Here is a 25,826-nt window from a genome sequence, read left to right as displayed (position 1 = left end):
GCTAAGTCAAAATGACCCTTCCTGAAGTTTCAGAATGGAGGAGAATTCATGGGTATGAGTATACATTTCCATGTGTGCTAACACCTCCTAAACCGAAAACTCAGGGCTCACACTACCACCACTTCAGGAGAGCTGTATAACCTCTATGCAGAAGGACTTGAGGACAGAACTAAACTTCTATTAAAGCCAAACCTTTTAAAAACATTTGACCTTTTTATCTGGGCAGTGATAATCCATGCCTTTAGTCCCACCACTGAGGAGGGACAGGCAGGTGGATCTTTAAGTTTGTTTGAGGCCAGCCTGGTCTTCAAAGTGATTTCCAGGACAGCCAGGACTGTTACAGAAAAACCCTGTCTTGAAAAAACATGTGTGTGTGTGTGTGTGTGTGTGTGTGTGTGTGTGTGTGTGTGTGTGTTATGTAGAGAGAGAAAAAAAGAGAGCAACATACACGTATGTTTGCATGTGCACAGGCATGTTCATGTCACAGCACAAGTGGAAGTTAGAGGTCAAGTTGCAAGCAACAGCTGGTTCTCTCCTTTCTTGAACTCAGATTGTGGGTCTTGGTGGTGTGTCCATTTACCACTAGGCCATCTCACCAGCCCTACCCTATAATATATACATATTCAGCACCTCCTTGGAGTTTCTTTTCGTCTTTCAGTTCAAATCATCCACAGCAGGCAAGCTGTCTGGCTATACAGTATGCCTTTATAGAGAACAGTGGTGAGATTCTGGTTAGGTCCAGCTGAAACTGGAATCCCAGTGCTCAGCTCTGGCATCCACTACCTAATATCATCAGTAAGAGAGCAAGCAAGAGCTTAAAGTCCCACAGACACACTTATGTCTCTCAGCTCTCCTACTTAAAACACATAAAGATCTGAACAAGGTACAACTCAACTCCTGCTTCCCTCCACAGAAACCAGACTCTCACTCTGTATGTTGAGGGACTAGTGCAGAGAACGGACTAGGACTTGGCAGATGGTAGTATCGCTGATGACCAGGCTTCCAAATAGTATTAACTGTATAATGAGAGCAAGAATCAGCTTATTTCTTCATCTCTAGACCCCAGTTGAAAGGTGAGTTATCTACTCTTGTAGAATCTAAGAGGTCTCTAGAGGGAAAAGGCTCTGTTTTGAGGCCCTAACTAACAGGACAACCAAGCCTTATTATTAGCACGTTATCAACTCCTCCCTAACCTTGGGGCTTCTAAGAAAATCGAGTTTTCACTGTGAGCTGAATTCCTCGTTTGTGGCCTCAGGCCAAATGCATTCCCTGGACAAATCTTGAATGCTATTTGGCCTAGAGTCTTCTAGGGAGGGCTGAAATTCCCAGATTTCTCAAGAGCCTCCAAGTTTTGGCTTAACACACTCTGTACTCCCAGGCAGCAGCAGAGCCTTGAAGTTCTTCCAAGCCCACATACCTTTGCGTCCCTGTCCTAGGCTGATGCCCAGCCTCCTCACGCTTAGCAGGCAGGACCCTGATTTCTAGGATGACAGGTGCATCCCTCCCTCTTTCCAGCTCACCTCACCCAGGTTCAATGCCTACCTTCTCAAACAGCAGGGCAGTGGTGGCGCATGCCTTTAATCCCAGCACTCAGGAGGCAGAGGCAGGTGGATCTCTGTGAGTTTGAGGCCAGCCTGGTCTACAAGAGCTAGTTCCAGGACAGGCTCCAAAGCTACCAAGAAACCGTCTTGGAAAAAAAAAATCTACATAGTGAGTTCCAGGACAGCAGGTGTTTTTTGTTTTGTTTGAAATAAAAAGGATAAAAATCAACACACTTAAGACACTGATGCTGGACATCCACTGACTCTGGAAGGCAACCTGGAGGGCTTCAAAGAATGCAGGCAGGACACTTCTCCCTGCCACTGCCACTCTTCTGCACTCTTTAAACCTTTGTACCCTTATTTCCATAAATGGTGTAGGAAATCATCTCTTCGTACAACTGTACGCCTGAGAAATGGGCTGAGCCAGTAGTGAGGATGACAGCATATCCACAACTCATTTCCTGGGCCAGCTTCAACATCACACTTACAGCCACCCAAAGCAAACTATGTTCCCTTCCATGATCTCACTCCATCAAGTGACTGCATTTAATTTATTCCTTCTAGTCAAGCTTCCTGACTTGCTAATTATGTGTCTGTGTGATGCATTTCCACACTCAATGTTATTTATAACTCTTAGAGCTTAGTTAGCAGGGGCCTCTGAACTATAACACTTCCTACATTCAAGGCATGGGGGTTTGCATCCAATGCTAACTTTTCTAAGTGAAATAGGGAATTCTCTCTCTTAATCACAAAGACTACAAGACAGAGACAAACTTTTAATTTGAACTTCAAGGGTTGGATGTGTATAATCCAAAGCAGTCCCTCATTTAGAGAGAATTTCCTCCAATCTGGCAGGACATGCCTCCAAACTTCGCTGAATAACTTTGCATGGGGGGTAAATAAAAGTTCCCAAGGCAGGGGTTGGAGAACTTGCTTACTGGTTAAGAGCACCAGCGGCTCTTGCAAAGGACCATGGTTCAGTTCTTAGCACCCACATGATGGCTCACAACCATCTGTAATTCCAGTTCCAGGGGATCAGACACCCTCTTCTGGCCTCCAATGGGCACCAGGCATGCAAGTAGTAGATACACACATACAAACACTTATACAAATAAAATAAGACTAAATAAATCTTTTTTTTCCTAATTTCCAAAGGCAACATTCTCTAAACATAAATTTTAAATAACACTGCTTGCAGCAGCTCTAATCACAGTGGAGTGACACCCCCAGGACCTGAGACACTGCTCAGAAGGGCAGTCATGGTACCTCTAGCTCCCCTGTGGCAATCACAGTGGAGCAACACCCCCAGGTCCTCAGACATCGCTCAGGAGGGCAGCCACGGCACCTCTGGCTCCCCTATGGTAAGCGGGTTATTTTTGGAGCAAGCCTATGAAGCAGCACTTTGTTGACGCTAGGCTTCATCCTCTGAATATTCCTTTCACATCCAACCTTATTCCTCTCCCTTTCTGGCACTGAGTTCTAAAACCTCAATGGAATACATAATGAAACGCTGGGTTACTTTAGGGCAAGAAGGTTAAGCCTACAAAAGCTTTCTAATTGGAAAGCCTCTTCCATGAAAGCATATAGAATTTGCTGGCTCTTCTTTCTCCTTTTCTACTGTTCCAACAGGTATCTGTTTTTCTGGAGCGAGCACAAAAGCTGGCCACACAGCAGAGCCCAGTGCAGACAGGTGTTTTGCAAGCACAGTAAATCTCAAGGGTGACAAATCAACAGGAGATAACTGACACCTCCCAACATCTCTGCTCACTGGTGTGCTTGGGACAGAACTATCTAAAGGTCTCATAGTTACGACCAGCGTTGAGAAAAACTGAAAACTACAAGAAAAGGAGGTCCATTCCGTCCCCCCAGAGCTGCAAAGGAAGACTGGCACATAAAACTCTCTATTTCAAGGTTATTTTCAGCGGCACTTAATTAACTCCCGGGTGGAGACCAAGGGTCCCAAGTAAACCTACTTGAGTTATTTTTCTCCTTTAATGATTCTGAAATCCAAGGTTAGGCTTATTAAGAAAAAGTCTGAAAGTTAGTCACAACTTGTTGCTGTTTTTAAAGAAAATGAGGAATCGTGCAGAAATACACTTGTAAATTTTAGGTTATTTTAGAATTAATGAAACGGCAGATTCAATGCAATGCCCAGCAAAATTCTTTAAAGATCTTGAAAGAACGGTACTCAACTTCATTTGAAAAAGCAAAAAACCCAGGATAGCCAAAACAATCCTGGGCAATAAAAGAACTTCTGGAGGCATCACAATCCCTGACTTCAAACTCTACTACAGACCTACAGTACTGAAAACAGCCTGGTATTGGCATAAGAACAGACAGGAGGACCAATGGAACCAAATAAAAGACACAGTTATCAATCCACACATCTTCGAATACCTGATCTTTGATAGATAAAGAAGCAAAAAAATGTCAAATGGAAAAAAGAAAGCATATTTAACAAATGGTTCTGGCATAACTGGATATTAACATGTAGAAGAATAAAAATAGACCCATATCTATCACCATGCACAAAACTCAAATACAAATGGCTCAAAGACCTCAACTTAAAGCCAGCCACACTGAACCTCATAGAAGAGAAAGTGGGAAGTACACTTGAACACATTGGCACAGGGAACCACTTCCTAAATAGAATCCCGCAGCATAGACACTGAGAGAAACAATTAATAAATGGGACCTCCTGAAACTGAAAAGCTTCTGTAAAGCAAAGGACACTGTCAATAAGACAAAATGACAGCCTACAGAATGGGAAAAGATCTTCGGTCTGATCTCTAAAATATACAAAGAACTCAAGAAACTGAACACCAAAAGATCATATAATCCAGTTAAAAAATGGAGTAAAGACCTAAACAGAGAACTCTCAACAGAGTAATCTAAAATGACTGAAAGACACTTAAGAAAATGGTCAACATCCTTAGTCATCAGAGAAATGCAAATCAAAACAATTCTGAGCTTACACATGTAAAAATGGCTAAGATCAAAAACACTGATGACAACTCATGTTGGAGAGGTTGTGGGGAAAAGGGAACACTTCTGCATTGCTGGTGGGAATGAAAGCTGATACAACCCTTTTGGATGTCAGTGTGGTGATTTCCCAGAAAATTAGGAAACAACCTTCTTCAAGATCCAGTAATACCACTTTTGGGTATACATCCAAAGGATGCTCAATCGTGCCACAAGGACATGTGCTCAACTATGTTCAAAGCAGCTTTGTTTGTCATAGCCAGAATCTGGAAACAACCTAAATGCCCCTCAATTAAAGAATGGATAAGAAAAATGTGGTACATTTACACAATGGAGTACTACACAGCAAAAAAAAAAAAAAAACAGCTTGAATTTTGCAGGAAAATGGGTGGAGCTAGAAAACATTATTTTGAGTGAGGTAACCAAGACACAGAAAGACAATTATCACATATACTCACTCATAGGTGGTTTTTAAACATAAAGCAAAGAAAGCCAGCCTACAAACCACAATCCCAGAGGACCTAGACAACAATGAGGACACTAAGAGAGACTTACATAGATCCAACCTACATGGGAAGTAGAAAATAGAAAAACACAAGATCTCCTGAGTAAATTGGGAGCATGGGGACCTTGGGGTAAGATTGAAGGGGAGAGGGCAGAGGCAGGAAGGGGAGCAGAGAAAAATGTAAAGCTCAATAAATATCAATAAAATAAAAAAAGAAAGGAAAAAAGGAATTAATGGAACACATGCAAGCACTCTAAACATTCCAATCAAAGAGAAACCAAGAATGCTATCACAAAAAGCATGCCACTTTCAATCAGCTCTCCAGACGCTCAGTAACCAGTTTTGCCTCTAACCTCGCTAACGGAACCCTGAAATTGGCCTTGGCATGAGAAAGATAACACAAGAAGAGTCCAAGAGAATGCTCTAGTTCACAGTTTAGGAATTTCTAATGTTTTACAGAGAAGAGACTACACCAAAGAAAATGTGATATTTTTTTCAGAAGTGTTTCCTGAACTCCACCAGAATCTCCGCAATTAATCACTCCAATACTGCATCTCACACCGAGGTGGAAAATCAAGGTCACTAAACTGAATCATGGAACTTTCTGAAGGGAGGTGAGGGGAAGATACAGGGTCTCACTATATAGCCTCTGCTGATATGGAACAGGACAGAGACCAGGCTGGTCTTGAACTTGCAGCGATCCTCCTGTTGGGAATACAGCACTCACCATCTGTCTGATCCCTATGTAACATTATATAGTGATCAACTTTCGTCCACCTCCCCTGCAGACAACGAGGTGCCATTACAATTATCTTAATGCTTTTCCTGCCTTCCCCTCCTGACCTCTCTCCCTCTTTATTAAAAAAAAGAGGGAGCTAGTGAGATGCCTTAGCAGTTTAGAGCACTGGCTGTTCTTCCAGAGAAGCAGGGTTCAACTCCCAGCACCCACAGGGTAGGTAGCTCACAACTGTTTCTAACTCTAGTTCCAGAGGATCTGATGCCCTCATAAAGACATATACACAAGCAAAACATCAATGCACATAAAATGAAAATAAATAATTTTTAAAAATGAAAAAATATTAAGGAATATTCTTTAAGTTCTCAAGGTAATGAAAGGTTGTTTTTTGTTTGACTAATTTTATTTCTTTCTATACATGATTTAACATTATGTTTGTGTGGAATTGTGTATACACATGAGCACAGGTGCCAGATGCCAGAGAAGAAGGTAAGATCCCTGAAGCTCCAGATACAATGAGTTGGGAGTCACCCTATGTGGGTGCTAGAAACTGAATGTTTTCTTAAATAATTTATTTATTCTTATTTATTTGCATTGGAGTTTTGCCTGCATGTATCTCTGTGTGAAGGTGTCATATCTTGGAGTTACAGATAGTTCTTAGCTGCCATGTGGGTGCTGAGAATTGAACCGGGTCTTCTGAAAGAAAAGTTAGTGCTCTTAACCACTGAGCCATCTCTCCAGCCCCTCTTTTTTCTTTTTCAAGACAGGGTCTCACTATGTAGCCCTGGCTGCCCTAGAACTCACCAAGTAAGCCAGGCTGGCCTTGAACTCACAGCAACCTGTCTGCCTTTGCCTCCTGAGAGCTGGGACCAAAGGTGTGTACCACTACACCCACCTAGAAACTGAATCTTAGCTGTCCAGCCACCTCTCTACTCTCACTGTGGTTAGTTTTTAAAGACAGTCAGCTACAAGCTAGAAGCTAGGGCTGTAGCTCACTTGGTAGAGTGCTTGCCTACGCACAATGGGTTCAATCCCCAGCACCACAAAAACTGAGTGTGGTATATACCTGTAGTCCCAGTACTTAAGAGGTAAGAAAATCAGGAAGACCAGAAGTTCAGGGTCATCCATAGCTTGAAGGTGAGTTCAAGACCAGCCTGGTCTATATGAAACCCTGTCTCAAACAAACAACAAACGAAAGTAAATAAAGCTAGAACTAAGCATATTATAGGAAGTTCTTCAGAAACCAAAAGGCTGCTGGAGGAAAGTCATTAACTGTTTCAACCAGCTGTGAAGCCTACAAACTACAGTTCAAGCTGCCACACAAGATACGTGCACTGGTACAATAATGGCATGACTGTTGAGGAGGTGATCGGCCACTTTCCTACTGGACTTAGGCCACTGCACAAAAATTCACTCCTAGTATAGTAGACCTGAGCAAAAGCCCGTGCCTGGGAAGTTCATAGGCACTGGGAGGGAGACCGACAGCTACTCCTCAGCTACATGGGTACAGTGTCACACTGCCTTCTAAACATTTAAGTTTATGCCCACAGGTTAGGGCAATTCTCAGCCTTGGGTCATAGAATCTTCCCTTTGAAGTGACTGTTATGGCAGAGGCTCATAAGTGGTCAAAGTATGGAGAAGAAGTGACCACACAGTGCTTAGTCATAAATGGGGCATCTATACCATCCCCTCTAAGGCTCAAGAATCACGGCAGAAGAGGAAGAAGAATGTAAGAACCAAGAATAAGGAAGGAGTGGTGTGAAACACTCTCCTTTGGACAATGACATGGCTCTTGACATGACCTCACAGTAGCAGTGGCTACCTGTACAAGAGCTGCACAAGGTTGAGCCCATCAAGATTCCATCATGGGTTGGGGAGGCTTACCCCTCCCCCAAGAGCTATTGGCAGTTAATGGTTGCCAGAGGTCACATTCCTCCATGATGTAGCCACTGGTAAATTGTGCTTGCTCCAGTAAATAACCCCTCACCCAAGCTCCTATATGCAACCCCAGTAGAATGCAATGGGCCAGAGAAACACTAGCAAAAAGGACATGAGAACAGGAGAGAAACTTGTGATAAAGAAGAAAGGGTTTAGTCAGGGGGACAAGAGAGGACAGCAACAGAGGAATAAAGCAGCATGCACACACACACACACATATGCACAGATGTGGGAAACTGTGAAAAATAAAAATTTAAGAACAGGATGTTAGTATTCAGGCATCCGTACTGGCCTGCCCTTGAGGTCCTGACAGGATATATCCACAGCTTCGGCCACTAAGAGCACCTCTGTGCATGTTTGCCTTACCCACCTCCCATCTCTTCCTCTCTCCTCTTCCTTTTTCTCTCTCTCTCTCTCTCTCTCTCTCTCTCTCTCTCTCTCTGCCTCTCTTTTCTCTCCTGCTGCTCCTGTCCCCAGAGGCTGGTCTTCCCTCTCCCCTCCATCCTTTTTCCTTTCCCTTTCCCTAATTTAAAAACAAAAAAAAAAAAAACCAAAAAAACAGGGGGCTGGGGAGATGGCTCAGAGGTTAAGAGCACTGGCTGCTCTTCCAGAGGTCCTGAGTTCAATTCCCAGCAACCACATGGTGGTTCACAACCATCTGTGATGAGGTCTGGTGCCCTCTTCTTGCTTGTAGGCATCCAAGCAGACAGAATACTGTATACATAATAAATAAATAAATAAATAAATAAATAAATAAATAAATAAATAAATAAATAGATCTAAAAAAAACCTCTCCACATGAGCTCTGTCACATGGCGTCTTTCTCTCGGGCGCCACTTTTCCTAAATTACAGCACAAGCGGCCAGTGAAATGGCACAACAGTAGGAGCACGTGTCTGTTCTTCAAGAGGACCTGAGTTCCATTCCCAGCACCTACATACCAGCTCACAACTGTATGTATCTCCGGGTCTAGGCTATGACACTCTCTTCTGGCTTACATTGGCACTAGGCACACACATGGGCAGAAACATACATCCACATAAAATATCCATACCCATAAAACAAAATAAACAAGTTTTAAAATTTTAAGTGCAAGCACACACACACACACACACACACACACACACACACACACACATAATTTTTAAGAAAACTTCTTCAGCAAGTAACATCCCCAAAATCATTTCCATTGTATAGGCTGACTCAGAATAGATTAATGTTTAATGAGAACGTTAAGTAGCATCTCCTAAGCAACGGCAACAAAAAGTATTACTAAGGAAAATTACGGTACTTCTCACCCGGTGGTATACTATATTTAAGAATGTTTAAAACAGCCCACCAAGTGTCCTTTTAAACTTAACATTATCAAAACAAAGAAAGAGCACAGATTCAGTGAGGGTGAGGACTTGTAACAACATGCTCCTTCTTTTTACCTGGACAGAACTGGGGATTGAATCTGGGGGTAACATGTGCCAGGAGAGCTCTACTCCAAGTGTCAGCCCTGACTAAGGATGCTTTTGAATCAAGAAGGAAAAGATGGAGTGTAATGACTGAGACTGTCTCAAAAAAGTTCCCCCCCCCAAAAAAAAAAAGAAAAGAAAAAGAAAAGAAAGAATTCCAGGACAGCTAGGACTACTCACAGAAACTTGTCTTGAAAAACAGAGGCCGGGTGGTGGTGGCGCACGCCTTTAATCCCAGCACTCAGGAGGCAAAGGCAGGCGGATCTCTGTGAGTTTGAGGCCAGCCTGGTCTACAAAAGCTAGTTCCAGGACAGGCTCCAAAGCCACAGAGAAACCCTGTCTTAAAAAACCAAAAAGAAAAATTTGATACAGAATATGTATCTAGAACATACGAAGAATTCATAAGCCAAATACAGCATGCATAGTACATGCCTGTAACCCCAGCAATGGAGAGACTAAGGCAGGAGTATCATGGGTTTGCAACCAGCTTGGGTTACATGCCAAGACTCTTTTCAAAGCGACAACAAAAAATAAAGATTTTTTTTTCAAAAGAAGAACTTGTGTAACTCGACAAGGATGACAACCCAATTTATAAATGGGAAAGGGATGTAAACTGACATTTTTCCAAAGCAGACACACAAAACCTTCCTTCGAAGGTGAACAGATGCTCCATGCCATTAGTCATGAAGCATGCACATCCACAGCAATGAGACGCCACGTCATACCCAGCAGAGGACTGGAACCAAGGTGACAGACTACATTTACACGGGGAGAACCAGGACTCTCAGCAACTGCTGGTGGGAATGTAAAGGGGTCAGCAACTCCGAAGCACTTGGCAGTTCTTCGCAAAGTCACCGTACGATCAAGCAATTTAATATGAGGCATGCAACTCCACCAAAAAAAAAAAAAAACTGTACATGAACTTTCACAATAGCATTATTTATATCAGGTTAAAAAGTAAAAACATCACCAGGCAGTGGTGGCACACGCCTTTAATCCTAGCATTCGGGAGGCAGAGGCAGGTAGATCTCTGTGAGTTTGAGGCCAGCCTGGCCTACAAAGCAAGTTCCAGGACAGTCAGGGTTGTTACACAGAGAAACCCTGTCTCGAAAAAAAAAGTAAAAACATCACAACATGCAATCCATAGAACGATAAACAAAATGTGGCTTAACTATACAGAGGACTATTAAACACAACTGAAATGTGGTTTTTAAAATCTAGAGCTGGCAAGATGACTCACTTGGTAAAGGTGATTGCAGCTAATCTTAAGGACCTGAGTTTGATCCCTGAGACCCTCGTGGTGAAAAGAGAACCAACTCCTGAAAGGTGTCCTGTGACCTTCACACATATCAAAGCCACCACACACCAAAAAAATCTTTTTAGAAAAAAGACTGCAGTGATCTCCAAAAATGAATTTGTGACCTCAAACGTTAACAACCATTGACACATGGTCGAGACTGTGACTCAGTGTAGCCATCCACTTTCCACTGATGGCGTAAATAGAGCCGGGCCCTGGCTGTAGCTGCTGACTCAAAAGGAAGACAATGAACTCACAGGGGCAGTGGGCTCGGATCTCTGGCTCCTTGTCTACATGGCAGAGGCTCATGAGCAACAAGCTTCCAACAAGTGATTTTCTTCCTCAGCATTGTAACGTTCTTTAAAGAGATCCGAAAATACCATCTCAACATTTAATTGCCTCCCAGAATTACTACATTCACAGAAGCTATTTAGGTACAATATGTAAAAGCCTAATTCTGCAGCTGACAGGGACACAAAGATCACGGCCACATACAACTACCCATCAGGCCAAGATAACTGCAGCTGTTGAGTCAGAAGTAGAAAGGAAGCCAAGAACACAATCACTAAAAACATTATTTCACAGGTTTTTTAAAAAAGGAGCTACTGAAAGCCTCATGTATTGTCAGAATATTGCTTATGTAACATTGGAACATTTTGACAGAAGGAAAGGACAACAGGAGGGAGGCAGGAAGCAGAGACAGAAGTAAGAAATCCTGCAGGTGTCCAAGCCATCCAAAGAAACACAAGCTCTGCTCCTGCCTTCCACAATAAAAACAATTCTGTTTCCCATGGCATCCAAGGAAGACTGCCTGCCAGAGACAGAAAACAAGTCACTACATGAAAATGTCAACTTGTTCCATGGAACACTGCACTGACAGTGAACGGATGTAAACCTTTTCATCTAGAGTCTTCGGGCTGTTTCCTTTCCAGTTTTTTAACACCATGGCCCATTATCAAATTCCGTTCAATTCACACACATCCTAACATAAGTGGACAAAAATACCACCCCAAAGTATAAAGGAGAGTGAGAATCTATAAAACACTTTGTCCTCAAACTCCTAGCAGCTTTAGCATATTTATAATTTTAAACTGATTCAAATAAAAGCACATGGGTATATGAAAATGCTAAATGAAACCCATTATTGTGCATGCTCTGTTGACTTCTTAAGTTCAATAATTATTTCATGGAAGACACAATCATTTTATATTTATTACAATCTGGGTAATAAAGGTGTTCACTAGTTAAAGAAAAAACTATCTCAGATGGCTGCATGACAAACTAAATGATGCTTCCCTTTCTCTGTACAACAACTGAGGCCACAATATGCACTGTCCCCAACATCAGCTACAACCTTGTATACCTAGGCACTTCTACTGACATCGATGCCTACAGGCTTGACCGTTATTCTTTCTTCTGTGCTGGGGTGGAACCCATGGCCTCACACATGACAGACACACATGCGATCACTGAGTCACATACCCACCCACGGGTTTTATTGTTGTCACACCTAATTCACACTAATTGCTCTTGGCATTATAATGATGTGATTTAATTAAATATCACGTAAACTGTTGAAAATTACAAAGAAAAAATAGACAAGCTTCTGTGACAAGCATTCAACTTGAAAAAATTTAATAAAGTCAAATTAGATATGGATGAGACATAGGCAAGAGAAAGACCATAAAAATCAAGAACTTAACTCATATCCCTTTAACAACCCCTAAGTTTTGCTTCAAAAAAAAAAAAGCAAAGCAAAATTGGAAATAATAAATTATAGGTGTGCTTAATGGAAAGATGAAGGAATACCAACTAGGGCAAACAAACAACAACAACAAAAAAAAATTCATTGACCCTACAGTCAAATATTAGTCAATGTGTTTTGTTTTTGGTTTTGTTTTATTTGGTTTTTTGGTTTTTTTTTGTTTTGTTTTGTTTTGTTTTGTTTTTTTTTGGCTTTTCAAAGCAGGTGTTTTTTAAACCTGCTTCAAAGAAAAAAGGAGGCAAGGAAAGCTACAGAGGTTTAAACAAAAAAAGCACTTGGTCTGAAGAGATGCTCAGTGGTTAGGAGTGCTTACTGCTCTACCAAAGGACCAGGGCTCAGATCCCAGCACCTACAGTGGGTGCCTCTGTGACCAAGAACTCTGACGTCCTCTCCTCACCTCTATGGGCACCTGAACATACATACAAATAGAATAAATATTTTTAAGCACTTGTTTTTAACTCAAGTGACACCAGTGGCTGAGCTTGTAGCTCAGTGGTAGAGCACTTGCTTGCATTTGAAAGGCTCTGGATTTGATCCCCATACTATACACGTACGGGGGGGGGGGGGATCACATCAATGACAACACATGGATTCTATCCATACCTAATTCCAAACAAGTGAGTAATAAAAAATAATAATAATATATAAGTCAAAGCTGGATACAGTGGCTCACACCTATAGGCTAAGGCAGAAGAGTTTAGGTTTGAGGTCAGCCTAGGCTACATAATGTTAACTTATCTCAAAAGCAAATAAATAAGTAACAAAGAACAAAAAGGTTCAGGTGATCAACAAACAGCCCGCCTCTGAGAACCTCTCTTTCTCCTTCAATAGTTTCTTCTGTCCCTTTGTGAGTGGAAGGGACAGAAGAATGAGTCAAAGGCAGCCAGGGAAAGGGGAAAGGTTAGCTATACAAAAAAAAAAAAAAAAAAAATCTAAAATACTCCGAACATTCAGATCCCATAGCATTGCCACAGATTATTTATGAAATGAAAACTTTTCTTGATTTTTTTGTTTGTTTGTTTTTCGAGGGAGCCTGGCCTGGAACTAGCTCTTGTAGACCAGGCTGGCCTCGAACTCACAGAGACCCTCCTGCCTCTGCCCCTGAGGGTTGGGATTACAGGCGTGCGCCACCACCGTACAGCTTAATTAAAACTTTTCAATTATGAAAAAGACTCAAAAAAACAAAACGCCACAAAAACAGTATTCATATCACCAGAACGATATTAAAACTGATGTTACAACAGTACTGACAGTGCAGAGTGGCAGAGCGGCATGAGAACGGCAGCATAAACAGGCCCCTCTGGTTCTCACTACCCAGGCTGGCAAGAGTGCTTCACAGTATCAATACCTCCCGCCTCGCCTCTGGGTGGCAGGGTTACGGATGACATTTTCCTGTCTGCTTCTTCATAATTTCCAGAATCTTCCCAAAGTTGTTCCATGAACACAATGTTATTTTTATGAACAGGAAAAAAAGAGAAAGGTGGTAGAGGAGAGGCAGTAAAAATAGACAGTGTGGTTGAGGTAAGGAATTTATCGTGCCTCATTTGGCTTCTCTTCCTTCCTCCATTAGGTTCAAATGCTCCTTTAACTTAACCCCTTGTCTACCCTGAGAAGAATAAAATCTAACTTCTTGTACCAATAACTGTTACTTTTTTCCATACAGATGTCACAAGGGTTACCTGTTGAGTTAATCCATTAAAGGTTAAGCCCAATTAAAGTAACTCATGAGGATCACTGGCTAGTGATGGAAAATTGAGGGTTTTTTTTTTTAATTGAATCATGTAGTTATAAAGCAAAGAACAAGAAGTCTGAAGTTCTTTCAGGAAAAGCCCACAGCCTGACAGTGTGGTGTCTTCAAAGCAGAAGGGGAAAGCTGGAGCCCTGGCTGACCATACTGACCATATTTGGGGTGTCAACTAAGGGAAGTTAGCCCGATGAGGCTTGGTTTGAAAGAGCTTTCCATTTAACAGAGGGACTGTGGGGCTGGAGATGCTGCTCAGCGGGAGCCTTAGCCAGGCATTCGCAAAGCCCGGGTCTGATCACAGGAAACAAGGAATTCTGGGTGGAGAGCTGACATATGCCTACAGTGGCAGCTTTCAGGAGGCTGGATGCAGGGGAATCACATGAGTTCAACGACTCATGGGTCAGATACATGGCTGAACAATCAAGGGTACTTGAACTAAGTCTGCCAACCCACAACCCATCCCCAGGACCACAGGGTAGATTTTGACATGAACATGCACATACATACACATACCATAAATGTAATTTATAACTATAAAAAATTAAAATATCTGGGAGGTGATGGTGCATGCCTGTAATTCCAGCACTCAGGAGGTAGAGGCAGGTGGTTCTCTGAGTTTGAAGCCAGCCTGGTCTATAGAGCAAGTTCCAGGACAGTCACGGCTACACTGAGAAACCCTGTCTTAAAAGACAAAACAAAAGACAAAAAAAAAAAAAGAGAGAGAGAAGAGAAAAGAAAGAAAGAAAGAAGCCTAAGCTATTGTCTGAGCTTTCATAATTAATAATAAGCCTTCATGTCATTATTGGGGAGCCAACAGTTCCAACAAAAGAGTCCGGCTATAAGCACTAGCTATATAATCATATTAAATGATTAAACTGTACCCCCCATCAAACAATAGAAGTTAGACATTTGTCTTTTTTTAATCTTAAAAACAATGATTTCTGCCGGGCAGTGGTGGCGCACGCCTTTAATCCCAGCACTTGGGAGGCAGAGGCAGGTGGATCTCTGTGAGTTCGAGACCAGCCTGGTCTACAGAGCTAGTTCCAGGACAGGCTCCAAAACCACAGAGAAACCCTGTCTCGAAAAAAAAAAAAAAAAAAAAAAAAAACCAAAAAAAAAAACAATGATTTCTGCCTTTAATCCCAGCACTCAGGAGGCAGAGGCAATTGGATCTCTGTGAGTTCGAGGCCAGCCTGGTCTACAGATGAGTTACAGGACAGCCAAAGACATACAGAGAAACTGTCTCAAAAAAACAAAAAATAAAAAAAAAAACAATGATTTTCAGAAATATCAAGTATGTTGAACACTGCAAGAAATAAACAGATGCTAGCACTTAAACTGATCCAAGAAACCCTTATAAATCTTTATGAAACACGATTAAGAAATTGCAGAGAAGCCAGCAAGATGGTGCATCAGGTGCAGGTATCTGATGACCCAAGTTCCTGTCCCATATGGTAGGGAAGATCCAACTCCCAAGTTGTCCTCTCGCTTACACACACAAATAGTAAACAAAATATAATCTCTTTTTTTTCTCTGCATAGCCCTGGCTGTCCTGGAACTCACTTTGTAGACCAGGCTGGCCTCGAATTTACAGATATTCACCTGCCTCTGTCTCCTGAGTACTGGGATTAAAGGTGTGTACAATCACCACCTAGCAAACCATTTTTTCTTTAAAGAAACTATAGGGATGTAAGCAGAAGATTTCACCTCACTGGATATACTTATATCATCCAGTTCTACAAGTGCAGGCATGCACACATGTGTGTATGGGAAGATATGCATGTGTATACAGGTGTGTACACATGCATGTGGGGAGACCAGAAATCAACACTTAGGTATCTTCTATCACTCTCCAACTTCATTCTTAATTTTTGTAATGTTTTATTTTTATTATTTGTATTTATACATGTGTATCTGTGTGAATATACAAAGGTGTGATGGTGCCTGTGAAAGTCAGAAGGTTACGGATCCCCTGGAGCTGGAGTTATAGATAGTTGTGAGCCACCTGTTGTGGGTGCTAGGGACCAAACTCAGGTCCTCTGGAAGAGGAGGAAGCATTCTTAACCACTGAGCCATTTCTCCAGCCCCATCCTTATGTTTTGAGACAGGGTTTCTTGATGGATGGGTGAGTGGGTAGATGAAGAGAAAGAATTAATTAATGAGCCAATGTATAAATGACCAATGGTCAGCGAGATTTTCAAAAAATGTGCATGGTGTCTACCTGTAATTCCAGCACTAGGTACCTGAGGACTCAAAAATTGAAGGCCAGCCAAGGTTACATTGCAAAAACCTGTCTCAAAACAAACAAACAAAAAAGGGGCAGGAGATATAGGCCAGTGTGTAGAATGCTTGTCTAGCATATGTGAAGTCTTGGGTTCAGTCCCCAACACCCATAAATACATGGGTGGTCACACCTATAATCCCAGTACTCAGGAGAAGGATGCTTAAGAAGATCACTACAAGTCCAGGGCAGCCTGACACACATAGTGAATGTGTTATCTAGACTGCTGCTGTTACCTAATAGATGAGGACAGTGCTGGAGACCATGTATAGATAGCCCTCAGAGCAGAGATTAGAGTGAAATTAAAAGGAACTCCAGATAAATGGTTCTGTTAGTCCTCACCTGTATCGGGAGGGTATGGATCTGACTAGCCAGTTCTCTTAATGACATGGGGCTATATAGTGAGAACCTGTCTCTCAAGAAAAAAAAGGAAGGGAAGAGGGGGAGAAAGGAGAGGAGAGAGGAAGAGATAAGGAGAAGCATTGGAACCTAAACATTCACATGTGTGGGGAGCTGTAAGAAAGGACTCAAGGCTGGCAAGCAGGTGCTAGAGCTGAAACTGGGCAGAATTTCTTTTTTTTTTTTTTTTTTTTTTTTTTTTTTTTTTTTTGGTTTTTCGAGACAGGGTTTCTCTGTGGCTTTGGAGCCTGTCCTGGCACTAGGTCTGTAAGACCAGGCTGGTCTCGAACTCACAGAGATCCGCCTGCCTCTGCCTCCCAAGTGCTGGGATTAAAGGCGTGCGCCACCATCGCCCAGCTCTGGGCAGAATTTCTTAATCAAAACCTAAATTTAACTTGAACTAACTAGCCAAAATTCCCCATCTGAGTAAGCCCCGCCCACACAGACAATCTAAAGAGGCAAAGGGCAAAGGGGTCTCTCCTCTTTCCTATTAATTCTCTGGGAAATGTGGTAAAGTACTCATAATCTAATCCCTACTTCTTTTTTTTTTTCTTTTAGAAATGGTCTCATGTAGTCTGGATTAGCCTGTACTCCACTAGGGGAGGCTGACCTCAAACTGCTAATCTCCCCACCTCCAACTCCAAAGCACTAGGATTACAGGTGTGTAGTACTGCGTCCAGTTGATTCCTACCTCTTTGAAAGCTGCATTTTGAGAGGTAGAGTCCTTGTCTACCATGGGTCACACGCTTGCTGAACTGAATACGTTACTAAAATAACTTCATGATGGCTCATCCAACAGTTCTGTGGTAGCTGATAGAATTCTACTCTGAATAGATCTAAACACAGGCCTTTCCAGCTCGTTCATCATAGATGCTGGGGCTTCACAGTGACACTGCCTTGGCTATTTAGTTAGCAATGATTTATTATGCAAGGACAAAAGCCCAGAAGACTATGTATAATTTTCAGCCTCTGGATGCTATCATAAGTCATCCACAGGACACTCCAATTCTACCAGTTCAGCAGAAAGGGAGTTACTCTGTATTAGAAGAGGCCAGGGAACCACCTGATGGGTGAGGGACAGTCTCACAGAGAACAGGCACCACTCAGGCCAGAAATAAGAACCAAATTAAAAAGGTAGATAAATCGTTCTCTTGCTCTTACCCATATCACAAGGGTAAGTATGTATCTAGTTGTAAGGTGGTGCATGGTGACTGGAGTGGTCTGGCCGGTGAGAAACGATCATCCAAGAAAGTCCCCTTCACAGGAGGATCAAGCCAACCTGAGCAGAGCTAGCTGTGTTCCCTAGAAGTAAGTGCACTCCATACAGTGACACAAGGAAACTAAGTTGTACACACGATTGTGGTCATCCTCCTACATCTATGTCCTTCTCTTTTTGATTTCCTTTGCATCTGTCATGAATAGTGGGCACTGAGCTGGGCAGTGGTGGCTTACACCTTTAATCCCAGCACTCGGGAGGCAGAGGCAGACGGATCTCTGAGTTTAAGGCCAACCTGGTCTACAGAGTGAGTTCCAGGACAGACAGGACTGTTACACTAAGAAACCCTGTCTTGGAAAACAAGCAAACAAAAAAGAAGGGGCACTGAGGACTAAGTGAGATTTAAAGGCAAGTTGGCAGAGGACTGCAGGCAGGAAGCTAGGATGCCAAAGTAGCAGGATGACGAGACAGGTGTGGACCGTGTTGGCATGGTTAACCTTCCGACTTGGAAATGTTTCACGATATCTCACTTTGAAGGATTGCTTTCATAAAGTAAACATCTTCAACTTTGGTTGGTATGTATGTGTTATCCTGCTAATCAAAAAGCGAATGTTCATAGCATGAAGGCACTATTTTCTATGAGTTGAGAAGTCTGGGATATCTAGATTCTAATTCCAGCAATCTTCGAACTGGCTATAGCACTCTAGGAAAATGGGAAAGAGGAAAAGTTACAGAAGACATCATGAATCTAATGCACAGTGCTCTAAATGATCTTAACGATCCATTAAAACCTGAGACTCAGGGCCAGAGAGTCTAAGGACACGAATTCAATTCCAAGAGTACAAAGAGAGGAAGAACCAACTCCTGCAAGTGGTCCTCTGCCCTCTACACATGTATGATAATATGCATGACCCACCCCCAGCACATACTGAGTAAACATTTCTTTAACTGAGACTCTAAATTCTGTTGTGTCTTTCTGGATAGTAGAAATGAATTTGAATGGAACATCAATAAATTCAACAAGGACTTGTTGGCTGATCATGTTTAGTATGCAAAATGTATGACATTCTCTAATAGAGGGAAAAAAATCTATGCTGTTAAATTTGACAACTTTCACTGCCTCAAAAAATAAACAGCATGACATGACTTTTTTTCCTCTTAGCCATAAAATAATCATAATGGGATTTTGAAATTACACCAACCAAAACTTATCTGTGCTCGGCTATGCTGCAATCTGATGTCAACTCCTGGTCATAGCCAATTTCATAATGCTTAGGAGAAGACCTGTAGAATCTGGCCTATCTCCCTGTCTGAACTCATCCCTACTACTCTACCCACCAAAGTCCTAGACATGTGCCTCAGATCTAATCTTTGGGTGGTCCTTTCGGTCTCCAGGGTCTTTGCCTTGACATTCCTCTTGTCCAGTTAGAATGCTCTGTTTTCTCAGTCTTTCAAAGTTGGATTTTCCCCATTGTCAGCTAAAGTACCATCTTGCTTTCTATGGCCTACCTGAAGGTGCATCCTTCCCCTAGTCTCTAGCCCATTCATTTTCTCCTTGGTACTGATGTTTTTGTCTGTTTATTGTTTTGCAGGGCTCTTACCTATCTCCAACTATTTGAAAGTAAATTCTATCTAAGTGTGCTTGAGCATGCCTTTAATCCCAGCACTGGAGGCAAATTGATCTCTACAAGTTCAAGGCAAGCCAGTCTACATAGCAAGACTTTGTTTCAAAATAAAGAAATAAAAGTAAGTTCCAAGATAAAGGTTGAGTTTTTGTTTGTGGTGTGTGTGTGTGTGTGTGTGTGTGTGTCCCTTTTTAAGTAGTGTATTCCAAAGCTAGAGTCCATCAAACAACCTGCATGAATGAGTGAATGGGTATGGGGAAGATTTCACTCTTAGCAGAAATGTCTTAGGTACCTTTTACAATTTCAGAGCCTCTATGAATAAAGAACACTTCTTTCTATTTTCAAAGCATTGACTTTGTTCTCTTTTATGCCATGCACCAAAACACACTAGCCAGACTGATGCTTAGGAAACGAACCAGCACTTCTGGCCCTGAGACAACTGGTCTGGGCGCCTCTGGCTTGAGCCAGATCTATGACTTTCTAGGGAGTTGGCACCAAAGTCAGAATGTTAAAATAAACATCTTTGATGCTGAAAGTGGAATCCTGGTGCTCTGGCTCTGCAAAGACTAGTCCTAATTGGCCTTAGCAACTCACAAAGGCTCAAGCAAAAAAGGAACCCCATTACACGGAGACCAAAATGAACCTAGTCACCCTTCAGCAGTCACCTCTAGACTGTCTAGGGATGCAACTACCATCTCACGTATGGCATGCAAAAGTTGGTTTCAGTATCTTTCTTCTTCTATTTACTAGTGGCCCTGCTCCCACTTCCTAAAGGGCACATGCACAAGCAAGCTTCATTAAACTCTTCTTTAAAGGCAAAATTTGGGCTTTGAGTCCTTGTGAGCAGAGTGTGCAGTAAAACACACCTTGCGCAAATGCGTATGTTCACAGGCTTCGGAATTAAGACTTAGGGAAAAATGTTTTCTCTGTGACACATTTAAATTTTAAAATCCTAAACTGAGCCAGGCGGTGGTGGCGCACGCCTTTAATCCCAGCACTCGGGAGGCAGAGGCAGGCGGATCTCTGTGAGTTCAAGACCAGCCTGGTCTACAGAGCTAGTTCCAGGACAGGCTCCAAAGCCACAGAGAAACCCTGTCTCGAAAAACCAAAAAAAAATAAAAAAATAAAAAATAAAATCCTAAACTGAGGATATATCCTCAATGGTAGAATACTTGCCTGGTACATATGAGGACCAACCTAAACTTGGTTCAAACTCATGATCCTCTAGAGGCCTCAGCCTCCCGAGTGCTGGGATTATAGGCGTGTGTCACTACAGCCAGCTACAAACGTGTAGGAACATTTTCCATATTCTCCATAGAATTTAAGTGAATCTATGAAGAAAAGGTGACGTGCAAAAAAACAAACAAACAAAAACCAGAAACCTGTTCCATCATGAATATGACAAAAATTAATTACAAAAAACAGTGAAAATTTGAGCCAGGTGAGAGGCTTCATGTAATCCCAACACTCCAAAGAAGACAGGAGGATGGTGAATTGGAGACCACACTGGGCTACATAGGACCATGCTTCAAAAAAATAAAAGTAATCATATAGTTGTAGAGATGGCTCACTGGTTAAGAGCACAGGAAACTCTTCCAGGGAACCAGGGTTTGATTCCCAATACCCATAAGGCTGGTGGCTTACAATAGTTCCAGGAGATCTGATGTCTTCTTCTGGCCTCCAGGGGCATCAGTAGCAGGTGGTACAGAGGCAACCATGCCAGCAAAACACTGGCACACATTAATTAGTTAATTTGAAAATAATTTTAAAAGTAAAAAAAGAAAAAAATCATGTGTGGTAGCTAGCGCACACCTATAATCCAACAAAGGAGAAACTGAAGCAGGAGAGCTTTCAAATTCAAGACCTCTGTGGGCTGCACAGTGAGTTCCTGGCCAGCCTGAGCTACAGAAAGAATCTAGGGAAAACAAAAAGGTTGAGAACGTACTCAGTGATGCAATTACTTGTGTAACAGTGTTCAATCCCCAGCACTCTAATAAGTAAATATTTTGAGATGTTCCAAAGCAAAAAAAAAAAAAAAAAAGCCAATGTTTTAGCCAGGAGGTGGCAAGTGGCTTTAATTTCAACATTCAGGAGACTCAGGCAGGTGGATCTCTGTGAGCTCAAGGTCAGCCTGGTCTACAAGAGCTAGTTCCAGGACACAGAGAAACCCTGTCTCAAACAACAGTAAATAAATAGATAAAAATAAAAATAAATAAAATCAAACAAAGCGTAATGAAAAACTATTCTGAATAAATTTCATAGCCCAATGTAGTAATGTGGTGGTTCATGCCTATAACCCCAACACCAGAGAGCCTGAGGCAAGAGGGTCAATCACCAAGAGTTTCAGACCAGTTTGGACTCTAGAGTGTTACACTGAGGAACTTTAAAGCAGCACTTGAAATAGTAGCAGGCATCTGGCACGAAAGCATAGCATGTGGCTTGTGTTTACCTATCCAGAACCAATGGCACTTTGGGTCAGGAGCTCTTCCCTGGACTAGTCGGCCTTGTCTTACTGACTGTAGCGCCCGATGAGAACGATGACGACATTTCTTACCTATTTCTTAAGTGCCGAACACTGCATGGACAGCATTACACACAGCAGTTAATCTTCCCAACACTCAAAACTGGTGTGGTGAGTGCTCCTGCCATCCCATTGCAGATGAAGAAATCCAAGCACAAAGAGGTTTAGCAGGTCAGTATTCGGGGCCCAGAACAGCCCTGCATTAAACAGCAGAGCATTCAAACCAGGCAGTTTTGGGTAAAACTGATGCTCTTACCAAGAACCAGTGACAGGGGACTGAAGGATACATGCTGAAATAACATTTTGGCCAAACGCTTCCCAAGTCATGTGTAGTTTTAAATACACACAGAACGTAGCTATCTATCCTTTGTTCCAGCCATCCAACTAGCTTGAAGGTACAATTAGGCACAGGCAACAGACTATAAGTAATAGGAGAGCGGAAAAATCTATTTCAAACAAACAAACAAATCCTCTTAATACTTTATAGTGTTCTACGAAAGAATAGAGAACCTTGGGCTATGCGGCTCAAAAAAGAAAAAAAAGGAAATCAAAGCAGGTAGGACAAAGGAAGACAGGGTGAGCGGCTGACCAAAGCCTGTCGCTCCCGTGAGCCCTTCTGCAGTGGCACTCAAAACACTGCAGTGCTGCCAGCACCGAGTCTCAGCTCCTGGAAGCCATGCTACAAAGGTACTAACACGCACATAGGAAAAGAGCTCCTTTTCTTGACATTCTTCTCTTCGCCCCTGAGTCCTACTCTGGGAAGTTTGAGTTAACAGAGGATTTGGACAGGGGCCAGCTTCTCTTATTGTTGGACAGAGTGCAGTAGCTTAGTCAATAAATGAAGTTTGCTTTAGCTTCTTAGTCCTCGGAAAGGGTCATGTAGGAAGAGGGGGGTCATAAATAGTTCTCTGATATACAGAAAATGCCTATTGCCTAACCTCTCCTACCAACACAGGCATTGTCGGAATTATCTGGGTCTGACTTTTATCCAGCATCAGAAGAAAAACCCAGACCATTCAGTGACACAAAGGAGAAAAGGAGATAGAAAGGGAAAAAAAAAATCATACACCTTTAAAGGGGCGAGGGGATAACCTATTGTAGAAAGAGATATAGAAAGAGAAGAACAATCATCTGCCTCCATTTGACCTGACTGCAGAAGATTTCCACTGCAGGACATACGGAGAAAAATCTATCGCCCTGAATAACAGACGCAGCGGCTCCCGCAACTTCTAGTACCTAGGCACCTTCCCTGCCATTATATAACCAAACCATGGCCTTACTAGGCCATCACACTGCATGCCAGCAGCTGTTGGGCACATCTCAGCTGTCAGTGTCAAAGGACCCCTTCCAAAATGAATCCAGATAAGCAGGGAGCAGGCCAAAATATGCCACGGTTCACACTGAGCACGTGACAGCTCCTTGTGAATTGAGCTTCACTCATGTCGTCAGAGTCATTTAAGTAGCGAAAAGATAGGGCACTTGGAACTGGAGCTAGGACACTGCACACTGCTACAGAAGCACAAACAAACGCTGGCGTGGTCTCTCCCACACATGCAACTCATTGTCCCGGCCATTTCAGCCTCATTCGGGTCTGAATATTTCCATACATAGGAATTGCATAACTGCACGCCACAAACGATCAAAGATAAAAACCAGCATAAACAGTGACACCCGTCTATAAACAAGTCAGTGCTGTAAAGGCTGCAGTCCTAAAGGATACCAAGGTCTCAGAGAAAAAACTCTATACATAAACACACATACACATACACACACACACACACACACACACACACACACACACACACACACACTAGAAAGCAGCCAGACCAACCATAATTAGGCACTGGCTTTGCTGACTACTGAAGACAGAAATGTCCCTTTTATATATAAAGCCAAGAATCAACTGTTTGCAATTATGTTTATAAGACACTCAACCCAGCCTGTCATAGATTTTTTTTAAATCAATATTTTGGTATATCTAAGAGTTGGAAGATTCAAAATTCTTTAAATCATAGAAAACATAGCCAGACAACCAATTACGTTTGTGGAGTCCATTTCCCAGAGGTCAGGGCAAAATAATCACAGAAGCAGAGGGGAAAGGATAGGTGACAAGGACGGAGGCATATTGTTTGTAAACACAAGCTTGGCTTGGTCAACAGTAAACAGGACTCCACACACCGTGGGGGGAAGGAGAAGCAGCCTCCAACTCCAGCTGCCTAGCTGAGCGATTGCAACAGGAGAGGCACACTTGAGTATGGCACTTGGCTCTGAAGACTTGAGGCCCTCTTGTAAAAACTGACAAAAAAGGCTTGCAGGGGTCCCACCAGAGGAAGTGAAACTGACCAATCACTCCTCCACAGCCACCTACCCAGCCACCCTAGGAAGAAGGGCCCCTAGTCGTCTTTGACAGAGAAGAGAGGAGAGGGAAGGAACTTCAGGTTGCACATAAGCAGGAGACAAGGCCCAGATAGGGAGTGACTACCATAAAAGCCAAAACAAGGTAGGGAAGATAACCAGCGGCTAGGGCGAGGAGGTGAGGGGAACTGGTGTGGCTTGGGGAGGAAACAGCAGAAGCTGTAAAGGTTTTTCATTAGCCAGGCTGAAGAAAAACTCAGCTACTGTTTTAAATATAATGAATGACTCCATTAAAAGTATCCATTCAAGTGACGTATTGAGAGTGAAGGATAATTGGGAACTCAAATGGGCTTTGTGGGTTCCATCAAAACTAAAGGATTCCTCGATGCTCTCAATGAAGAAGGCTATGTAAAAGTGCTCCCTCTATTTCCTTAGAAAAATATTTTATGTATATACATACATGGCTTCCTAATTGACCTTGGCCAATTTCACTACTACAGCTCCTCAAATCCCTTGGGAACCAAAGGGCCCAAATGTGTATAATTCTTTAGTGTCAATCCCTACCGAAAAACCCACCCTGGGCTCTACAAAGCCCACAATTCCAGACCCTCTGACAACAAAAAATAATCAACAAACCATGTATCCTAAATTGTTTAACCCTTGGTTAGCTAATGCCACCAGAAACCCAGACCTTTGGAACCTCTGTTCATGGGTCCCTTCCATTTTTCCCCGTATTTCCCCGTTTTCTTTACTGTCTCCTCCAATAATCAAGTGTGCGACTCCTCAGGCTTCCAACTGACACCATCTATCAGTCTTAAATAATCAAACGTGGATTCCTATCTCTGCCATAGGTGCCAGGTCCTTCGTATCTTGCACCCACTGCACACCCTCAGTTCGTGTCCCAGCCGTCCCGCAGCCTCTGGGAAACCTGAGGTGGCCAGTGGAACGTCTCCCCCATCCTGTGGTCCACATTTCATAAGTCCCTGCCCTCATTTCTGATGGTTTCCTAATTGCTGGTTCCGGAGTCTTCCTGGCGTGCAGTCCGCCGGCCCCCTGAGAGTCCCAATGCCTCCTTTCCAGTCACCCCCTCGCACCCTGCGCACAGCCCCAAGGACCCCTTAGGTGCCCAGTTGCTCAGCTCTCCCCCTCGGCCAGCTCCGCTGTGGGGTCCCTGCCTTCTCCCGCCGTCACCGCTGCTGACCCTGACCCGAGCCCCCGGGAATTACGTAGACCCCTGGCCCGACCGCCCTGCAACGCCCCCCGGGGCAGCGCAGCCCGCAGCCGCGCGGTCCCCGGAGCCACTACCTTGGCCTTGGTGACGAGGTGCGTGGCCCGCTTGACCACAGCGAAGTTGCCCTTGCCGATGGTGCGGTCGATCTCGTAGTAGCCGATGCGAGCGGCCATCGACCCGCGGGAGGTCGGGGCTGCGGGACGCGGCTGGCCGGCGGCCGGGGCCACAGCG

At 43.1% G+C, this 25,826-nt stretch overlaps 1 protein-coding gene across 3 annotated transcripts in view; it reads right to left on the bottom strand.

The window, feature by feature from the left end:
• Positions 1-25,820, bottom strand: part of Sik3 (SIK family kinase 3) — a 220,650-nt gene extending 194,830 nt beyond the window's left edge. The window contains exon 1 of one of the 3 annotated variants that reach the window (XM_026779148.1): positions 25,670-25,820. In XM_026779148.1, the coding sequence (XP_026634949.1) occupies positions 25,670-25,768 (99 nt within the window). In that variant the 5' untranslated portion in view covers positions 25,769-25,820. The remainder of the gene's footprint in view (positions 1-25,669) is intronic. The other 2 variants (XM_005347253.3, XM_005347252.3) reach the window with 2 other exon arrangements.
• Positions 25,821-25,826: the final 6 nt, after the last annotated feature.

Source organism: Microtus ochrogaster, chromosome 5 (assembly GCF_000317375.1).
Source record: "Microtus ochrogaster isolate Prairie Vole_2 chromosome 5, MicOch1.0, whole genome shotgun sequence".
Taxonomy (NCBI): domain Eukaryota; kingdom Metazoa; phylum Chordata; class Mammalia; order Rodentia; family Cricetidae; genus Microtus; species Microtus ochrogaster.
This window is presented reverse-complemented; position numbering and strand designations above follow the sequence as displayed.